The sequence below is a fragment of the Oculina patagonica genome, unplaced genomic scaffold, assembly GCF_052425735.1.
Source record: "Oculina patagonica isolate OP01 unplaced genomic scaffold, crgOcupat unplaced527, whole genome shotgun sequence".
Taxonomy (NCBI): Eukaryota; Metazoa; Cnidaria; class Anthozoa; order Scleractinia; family Oculinidae; genus Oculina; species Oculina patagonica.
The window spans coordinates 905-11052 of NW_027558392.1; the positions used below are offsets into that span (position 1 = coordinate 905).

A 10148-nucleotide genomic window follows, 5' to 3' on the forward strand; every position below is an offset into this window, starting at 1 on the left:
ATAATAAAAATTTCTTTTCATTTGACCTTTAAGGACTGGCTTCAGCTGTCCGCTTTAAAGGGAGTTTAGTTGCAGTAAAATGACTGAAGAACGGCAAGAATGGGACCTGCAATACCAGATGTCCAATATCTTAAAAAGGTGTTGGTCTTAATATAGATGTCTGTTAAGAGAGAATTGACTGTATAATAATATTATTGTTATCATTACATTTATTATTATTTTTTATTACTATTAATTATTATTATTATTATTATTATTATTATTATTATTTACTAACCAGAAGAGATAGTCTTTCCTGTTATCTTGTCAGCCCAGCCAGCATAATATCTGAAGCATTTTGCTGATGCAAGAATATTACCAACAGATTCTTTAAAAATTTTCCCATTGTCCAATGTCTCCACGGACTAGCAATTGGGATTGAAAAAGGAATTCATGAACTAATTAGAAATATTTCTAATCAATAAATATATAATATATAAAACTATAATAACCAAGGAAAAAGGACATTATCATGCACATACATAGAAAAATGAAATTCATGCAGATTTCGATTTTTCATGGTCATCAATTAAGCTACAAAAAAAATTTAAATTCAACTACTTTTGTCACTCAATAAAGGTGCGTTTTATTGTAGCATAACATATGCAACATGACTTGAGAAACGCGTTTTAGGTCACCCTAATATGTTGGGTCAGTTGTTGCCTTGTTTACTGACCTAGACATCGCTGCTTTTCAAATTTTAATTAGAGAATTATAATTCAGCAATATCAATATGATTTCTCTCTTTCGGTTACACATTCATTTGTATATTAAGTCATTTCTACTAATTATTAACCCGGTGTATCTATTAATGTAATTGTTCAGATTGTTGAGTTATAAATTATGCATTTTAAGTGTGAATGTAGTCTTTGCCTCCTTTGCACCTTGTCTCATTGCCTGTTGTGTCTCACAATTTGATGTGTTGGCCAGTGACGTCATGAGAAAGGAGTAAATCAAACAAATAATGACCCTTCCAAAGCAACAATCTCTGGAAATGGTAGGTAATCAAACAATGCAGTCAACTCACTCATCTTCAGGCCAAACCAAGGCCAGCAGGGGCAAGGAAAATTATTTTTGAAAGTGGGGCCCCTGGGCAATCATCCAAAATTCAGATGATTGCCCCCCCCCCCCCACTAACCTGAATGTCTGGAGCTGTTACTGGTGTGAAATAAAAACTTGTATGTTATCTGTATGACTAACAACTTGTATATATGGTCAGACTTCTATTAGAAGTAGGCTAGCAAAGTAATGATCTTGCTTCTGATCTATTCCTGTAAATACTTAGAAATGAAATGTCTCCCAGTACTTCGTTCCTGCACACCATAGACTGAAACAGGTTAGGGGCTGATCTAAGGGGGGGGGGGTGCAGGGGGGTGCACCCCCTTCCCCCCCCTGAGATGAACTGTGGCTTAATTTTCTAATAAAACTGGTATTTTGAAAAAAATGTTAGTTATGCCATTCCTTAGTGGAACACCCCCTCCTAAGAAAAATCTTGGATCCACCCCTGTGATATTTATTATAATATAAACTCACTCACAGCCAGATAGTCCAAATCTCGTTCAATAAGATCAGCTACTTTGTACAGCAGTTTGCCTCTCAGAGAAGCATCCATGGTCCTCCAAGGACTCCCCAGTTTAAAAGCTTCACTAGCCGCCTTGACAGCTTTGTCTACATCAGCCTAAAACAGGAGAAGTGAAAGTGATTTTAGCTTAATAGATAAGCTCTAGCTCTGTATTCCAGTAGCCAAATATTAGATCAGTTGGTTGGGTTCTTTTCAAGTGGAAGGTCTGCAGGTTTATAAATCCTGGCTGGACACTCAAACAAAGAACAAGAGTGCTGTGATGGTTCTAGGCCAGGGAGGAACCATACTGGGACTGCCTCCTGCCTCCTGTAATTTTTAAGCTTTCTAACATTAAACCCTGTATTCCAGTAGCCATCAAAATCTGGGAACACAAATATTATACAGTTTTGCCTAACGTTAGCTTTACATTATCAGTTGTTGGGTTCTGGTATAGTTTGAGGTCTGCAGGTTAAATTCATGGCTGGGCACTCGAACAAAAAAAGGATGCCGTAATGGCTCTCCAGGAGTTGGGGAGCCACCATCCGTCTTTCATCAGATTTTGTTTTCAGAGCTCTCCCTCATTAGCAAGAAAGGACATAGTTGTACTTTAGTCCTCCCCCCTACCATTTTGAACATGGGATGTAGGTAGGGGGTGCAATGGGTGCATCCACACCTCCCCATGCATGGGCCACAAAGGTCCACCTAATAGACTGGTGTGAGGGTTAAAATGACTCTCAAAATGCTGGAAATGTGGACTTTGATAACATTAGTTTTCAAAATTTCTTAGGGGAGAATACCACCGGAACCCCCCTCTCCCTCAAAATGCTCATGCCTCTGGCATTCGCACCCATCTGAAAAAAATTCTGCTTATACATGTATATTCCGCCCTGTGAAGGGTCCATCTTCACTATGTCACCCTCCTCTCTCTTTTAATGTTGTTTACATCTGCATTCCTGGAACCTGCAATACTGCGGCCTCATATTTGCTCCCGCTACTCTGTGTGAAATGCATTTAATGCATGTTCTAGTGGAAGCAAATGAGAGACAGGTGTATTCCCAAGCTATTACATGTATGGTCGAAGTTTGGACTGAACAGCTAAGGTTATAAAGATGTTCTGGCTGCAGTCGGTTAAAATGATGTGACTCTTCTAGCTTAACACAGAGATGGTACATGTATTGTGTGGAAATCATTTAGAGAAAGTGACAGAACATGAAGTCTGATTACTGTGTATGTTAAATGCTGGAGTGTGGCAGAATATAGTTTTAAGACAAAACTTAAGCAATAAATAGATGAGCCAAGTTTAGATTATAATTAATAGATTACAATGGACTTAAGCTATATCTGTGCTGGAGATTACATATTAATATTAGAAAGTTAAAATTCTTCTGAAAACAATTAGAGTAGAATATCTGATCTTGATCTCTCTAACCCTCAGTTTCTGGAAACTACCAAGATCTAGCCATTTTTTTTTTCATTTCCTTGGATGGTACTTATTTGTAATTTTTACCCTACATTTCTTGATCCTTTAGATTTTTTGAAACCATTTTCTTTTCCCCTGGAAGTTTGAGAAATCAGGACTCTACTGTAGCTTTCTACTGTAGCTCTCCTAATTTCTATGACTCGAGGTTCACGATAGTTGTAGTAGACCTTCAGCCTCATCAACTGTTATCTCTGGCATAGAAATCTTGATGTGTACTTAATAGGTGGCCTCGGTCAACATATTGACTGACTGTCAACCAACAATCAGTCATTACTAAATGGTCTTATTCCATCAATACTCAACCAATACATGACTGATTCTTAGTCTATACTTGACCAATACTTGACAAACACTCGACCGAGTTACTTGACCGACACTTCACCAATACTTTAGCTTCACTGATTATTAATTTATTAATTCAACGAATGGCATTATAGCTTTTTTCCACCGCTGCTATCATTTAATTCTTTAAAAGAAGTATTGAAGATCACTGTCTGGCGACAAAGAGCACACTAGTTTGACTACAAAAGGGTTCAAATATTTTAACCTCGACTTTGAGATAAATACGCCGCAAACAGCAGAGTAAACTGGAAATAATATAAGCCGCACTCATTAAGTTTTGATTTTCGATTTATTATTTTTAAGCACGTGTTTTCAGTAAACATCAGTTGAAAACACATCTAACCCTGTTGGTTAATAGTTCCCATTTGTCCACTGATCAGTCTTTTTAATTGTCCATCTGACCCTTATAAGCTGTCAGTAGTAATTTACGTCAAGAGAAATAACCTCATCTCCCCTTGTTTTACTCTGAAAGGTACTCTTGTGAGGTCATTGTCTTTCTATAACCTCCTTACCAAAATGCCTCCATGACAAAATTGTTATTCAAAAAATGACAACTTATGCTAGGAAGATTAAGAAGAAAGATACCCTTCTGCATACTGGACTTCATCACCAGCGCAGTTGATCGCTACATGTTGGCCTATGCATCGGTCAACTGTTGGTCGAATGACAGTCTAAAACCCACCGACTATCGGTCGACAGTCAGTTGACTATCGAGCGATAGTCAACCAATGGTCGACTGATATATTGGTTGACTGTTGACCGATATATGGGTCTATTAATATATATATTAACTGAGGCCACCTATAGTACACATGATCCGAAATCTCAAGTTCGATGACAATCTAATGTTAAATATTTGTGTGCACCACATGTACAGTACTCACTTTATCACCTTCTGCCACATCACAGATCTTTTCCTCATTCACTGGATTAACGGTAGGAAATGTTTTTCCACTGACAGAGTCCACAAACTCATTATTGATAAACAGCTGAAAGAAAAAGGAAAACAAATTAATCAAGTTAAGGTTACTAACTAAAACGCTTTTAAAACATGACTTCCACTGAAAGTTCAAGCAGTAAGTCCAAAAAATAATTACGAAGAATCTACTCATAGCATGGTTACCATAGCAATTTGTTCACTGTTTCAGACAATCTCACCATAGAGAACAGACACTTGTCAATAAAAGATTTTGGATAGACTGTTAACCTAGCTCTAAGGTAAAAATTAATGACATTGATCCACACACCCCAAAATTGATTCAAGTACCTTGTAGTGTAGCTGTACCCACCCCTATTTTTCCTGGGGGGTAGGGGGCATGGTGATGGGTACGGCCTAATGTAGGCCTGCCATAACACACCCCACCTCCACCCCCTGTGCATCCCTGTTACTTTCAAATTTACCTTCCCTCCCCAACACCACTGCCAACTCCTCCTGGGAATTACAATAAAATTAGCTTGGGGTGGAGATCTACAGGATTTTTTTGGCACAGGGTGTTGTAATCATCGGTTTACACTTGCGTGATCCGTGGTGAACTTGCAGAAAAATAAAACAAAAGAAGTGGAAAGAAAGACGAAATATGGAGTCTATTAGAACCACACGTTTAACTAACATATATAATGTATCCAAGAAACCGTTTTTTTCTGTAGAAGAAAGGCTAATCTGGCGAATTTTAAAGGAGTGTTTGACAGGAGAAATCGAACTCTCGTCGACGCCCTTATTAATTAAACAATCAAGCTTAAGTTGGTTCAAAACAACTGACATGAAAATTAAAAGATCTAATGCGCGAAGATTAAAGCACCGTTAACATTTCTCTTAGATGATTTTGTTTCAGAGTCCTGTCTTAAAGAATTCTTAATAAAATGAATACACAAGCTATAATCCCTTGCGTGTGACTTACTAGTTAGTGACAATAAAGTGAGTACACTTAGTTACCCTAAAATTTTACGTACCAAATTCAAAGCAGTGGCTTACCTTTGTGAACTTAATTTCCGGATTCCTTATGGCTTTAGACATTTTGGACAATTGAATTTCGAAAGTTAAACCGGATAAGTGAGTAGACACGAAAAAAACGTAGCGTCTGCAAGGAAAGGAGCTGAAAGGGTGAACCTGTGCACCGCACCGCTTGGCTGAGCTGAGAGAGCTGTCCCAGTCGGCGCGAACAAATATAGCCCCTTGCGTGACCCTTTCGTGTGACCCCGGGAGACGATAGGAGATTGGAGCGAATGTGGCTGTGCAAGCACGAGATTGCGTGACAAGCCACTGCAGCAATTAGCCATGTTCAAAACGAGCAAAGGCATGGAACTCTTTTAAAAATCGTTAAAATAAGAGAGCTTTGTATGGCTGGATGGACAGCTGTCCCTCCAATCCATACTAAGCTCTCTTATTTTAGCAATTTCTAAAAGTGAACCATACCTATGCGTTTAAACCAATAACTCTCAAATTTGGTTGAGTTACTAATTTTTGGATGCTCTTTCAGATGACGGGCCCAGTTTTTCAGTGTAATCGATATTGAATATTCGTACCCAGTCCCCTGCTCGTTTTGAACATGGCTAATAGAGCCAAAGGTGTCCTCGCGTGATGATATATTTAGGGAAACTACCTATAATAAAATACGTGAACTGGTTTGCCTCCAATCTATGGCTACAGGATTTCCAATTTCACCAGCGGCATATTATTATTTTGCAAGACTCAATCAACGTGGCAACATGTCATTTTTGGTCCCGTCACGCGATCTTCCTTCCCAAGTTTTGCGACGAAACAAGAATGTGACTTTGTAGAGAAACAGCCAACGAAGATCTCTTTGCGCAATAGCGATCATAGTGAAAATCTCCTTTCTTCCAACGCGTCTGTGGGCTTTTGCTAATTAGCAATCGGTAGCGTGGCCGTGTAACAGTATAACTTTGGAATTTAAAAGGCGGTTACCAAAAAATCAAGATTACTTTTGTTTTATATACCTGTAGAATGAAAGTAAGTAAAAATTGAATTTCGGTTGAAATAGGCTTGGTCGAGTTTGCCCAGTTTGTCGGACTGACAAAGCACATTTTTATTTACAAAACCTTAGAAATAATTGTAAATATGTACAGAGTCTATAATACAACATAGAGCAAATAGTTTTTCGGGAATTTAAGAATCACAAATGGCTTATTGTTCTGACATTCGCGTTCCATCAGTTCCATGCTGTTTGTGAGAACCATGCACCGAGCTGAGTGTACATGGGCCAAAAAGTGGCGTTTTAACAATCACCTTTTGTATAAAAATCGAGAGAAGGCCACTGACAATCGCTATAGGCGTATTTCTTACTGTGGAATATATACATACATTTGCGCAACCTCAATCTAGTTGACTCTAGACATGTCTCTAGTTAGCCCCAGATGCTCAAATGCGCTGTGTCCCCGGAACAATTTGAGGGTTTTATTAACAAAACTGGAATATTAACTGTTCGGTTGATTAGTTTAAGCTTGCTTACAAGTGAACATGTGTACCGTATTTTCTCAATTAAACGCCCCTGGCGTTTATTTCAAACTTGGCTTCGTGGACCCGGTACCGGTGTTTATTTGCAGTCGGCGTTTAATCGGAGCCTGGCGTTTATTAAAGGACTGTTATTTTTTGTCAATTTTTCAGATTGATCTACTGTTACTTATCTCCGAGACCAAGGTGCAGTTTGTCAAGGCGGGGCGAGTTTTCTCTTCGTTTTGCCCCGAAAAACTGTTCCTGGGTCTCCAAAGTTAATAATTATCCAAAGGTACATTATTGCGGATTGGACACGTTTATGTTGCAATCAAGATTTGTGACAAACAGAACATAAACGGTAAATGAACAATAAAGGAGCATGCAAGTGAAGGTTCTGGGTACAAAGTTTTCAGTCCATAAACGGCAATTTCGACAACGTCTCACTCGTTTTTAAACGATCTCGTCCAACTTATAAGCAAGCGCTGGAGGGATCCTCGAGATTTCAACGTGAGCACTAACATAAAAAAGGAAATGCGTCAGTCATGAAGACAGGATCGCGAACTTTGCTGGGTTTTATTTTGTTGTATTTTGTTATTTTGTTTTGTTTTATTTTGTTTGTTGTTGAACGTTTAAAGAAATTTCCAAAGCAGCATACCCTACTAGTATGTCATAGCGCTGCCATTCAAGAGAGTATATTTACTTGTTAGCTTGACCTCAAATAAACGTCGGGACCTCAAACAAACGCCCCCGGCGTTTATTTAAAAATTAGCAATTTTGACCCGGCGTTTATACGAGGCCGGCGTTTAATCGGGGTCCGGCGATTAATCGAGAAAATACGGTACATAATAATTAGACTTTCTCAAAGCCTGTTTCCGGTCGCGACTTCGTCGCTCAAAAGAGTCGACTTGTGGCAAGTCTAACATTATAATTTTCTCTGTTATTTGCAACAAAACGTCATGCAATTCAAACGATTTCGCCTTTTTTATGGCAGAACTGAATTTTAACGCCGGATGAATTGAGTAGTTTCAACCGCTTTACTGCTTGTTGAAAGGTGATGTTATGACTTGTGCAAGTAGGGAAAGGTATCCCTTTCGGGAGGGGCTTCCCCCATATAGTCAACTATAGGGAGTATCCGGGGAGGGAGTTACATCCTTGTTTAGACTTCGGAAGCATATCACGGATTGTGCCCATCTAGGGCGAGTACAAGAGGCCAGAAGCGCTTAGTTGCTGGGCACAATTTTAGCGTTGACTTTAAAAAGCCTTGCAGACAGTTACCGCGGATGCCAACTGACTTTTTATTTTTGTTGTTTGATTAGAAAAAAACTTCGAGCCTTATTATTATCGTCACTTAAATCTAGCGGCATATTTTTGTGACTTCCCTATTATAAGTGGCATATTAAATTTGAAGAAAACAAATAAATAGCACTGCTAGCAGCACAATAACCTACTTTTGCAAGAACAATCTACGAAAGCCTAGCATCAGGGTAATGAGTACATCTGAGATGTATAATACATCTAATTAAATGCCCTTGGCCTTGCTCGCTGTTGGTGTCAATAAAATTCCTGGCGGGAAAAAGCTGACGAGGGACGTTTTCCCAACCGGTGCCGCACGTTAGGCATGAATAGATTGTGCTAGTAAATTCAGGAAAAGTTGCTTCACAATATACCTTAAAGTTGCTCTAAAGTTGCTCAAATATCAAAAAGTTGCCACCAAAATTTAGAAAAATTGCTTGCTCTAGAGTCGTTTTGTTTTAGATAAATACTCAAAACGTGTTTGTCTGTTTGTTGCCATTTAAAAATTTTTATTAAATATTCTACAATCATTAAAAGAGTTCAAAAAGCCATTGTTATATGAGAAATATAAATACTTTGTTGTAATCAATATACTCTTTAAACTCAACATAATTTCAATTATAGATAAAAAATAAAAAATAAATAAAAAATAGATAAAAAAAGATAAAAATCCCTCGAAATGAAACGACTTTTATGGTTTGGATCGGTTTTATATCAATTTGTTGCTCAAAAGTTGCCAAGGAAGGCAAAAGTTGCCCTAGGTTGCTGGTACTACAAAAAGTTGCTCAAAACGCTAAAAGTTGCTCAAAAGTTGCTGAGCACAATCTATTTATGCCTACCGCACGTGAAAGCTTGTTCCGCTATATCGAGAAAAACACGCCCCGGGCTGAAGTGGTATGTATCAGTTGTCAGTTTTAATTTCCTTACTACGGTCTCACGCTGTGTTTAAAAACAGTTCACACGGAACCGTTATATTTATACAATTTCCGACAACAAAATCATCTGTTTCAATGGCATGCCTGTAAACTAGCTATCTCGAAGAGATGGGAAGCAAAGTGCATGACCACTAGTACTATGAAAAACATTTACATTTTTTAAGGGCCATGGAAATGACCCAGAAAAATAGAGGCGTTCCGGCGAACTTTAGGCAAAGAGAACGAAACATTCCACGCATTTGTCCAGCTTAAAGTGGAAAAAGTGAGATCTCGCGAGCTGCCAAGCTCGGACACTATTTTGCGCTTATTTTTATCTTATTCGCCAGCAGACAGTAGAGTTTCCGAGTTAGTTTTGTTTTCATGCTTTATTTTCCTGTGAATCTAACAAGTGAAGACACGAAATGACCAAAACATTGTGGGGAATCCACTCGCCCAACGTGAAGGACTCGAAGGACACTTTCCGACTTCTGTCTACTTCCGCCTTGTTTAGCAAAGTCAAGTGTCTCTCGACTGAACGTGAGCGATACCTGGCGGCTACCAGGGATTCCCCGGCCATAAGATTTCATGCAGTTGGATAACGAGTAATGTGTTGAAAGTTTTATGGGGTTGCAGTATCCTGACAATATGTTTTTTAATAAAAAAGAAAAGTCTCCAGCCTAGTTTTAAACAGCCTACTTAAAATTATCAAGGGTTGCCAAGAGCATGCGGAACAGCCCGAGGTGTACATCGCATGTTTAAAATAATAATGAAGTGCGTTCGGAAACGCCTACCTCACTCAGTTCCATGTAAGTTCCTGTGGCTTTAGGAGGTTTGGCCTCATACCATGTTCCTCTACATTAATACGAATGGAAATGTGAACTCATTGTGATCTGGTCAAGGAGAAAGAAAATTGACAAAACTCTCCTAAATAGCTGCAAATCGCTCCATTTGAGGAATATTTTTATGTTATTTTGAGACGATTTTAGTGTTATGAGCCCGCAATAGACGATGCGAGCGTTTTAATGGTGTGGTTACCAAGGACGTTACCAAGCAGCTTCGAAGCCTTTC

The 10148-nt window shown here is 38.8% G+C and overlaps 1 protein-coding gene across 1 annotated transcript; it reads right to left on the bottom strand.

The window, feature by feature from the left end:
- Positions 1 to 277: 277 nt before the first annotated feature.
- Positions 278 to 5581, bottom strand: LOC144640866 (aldehyde dehydrogenase X, mitochondrial-like; the record flags this gene model as incomplete). Its single annotated transcript, XM_078499925.1, has 4 exons — positions 5395 to 5581; positions 4307 to 4411; positions 1577 to 1717; positions 278 to 404 (listed from the first exon to the last, which is right to left on the bottom strand). Coding segments are annotated over exons 1-4 (415 nt in total), but the record flags the coding sequence as incomplete, so codon positions are not given.
- Positions 5582 to 10148: the final 4567 nt, after the last annotated feature.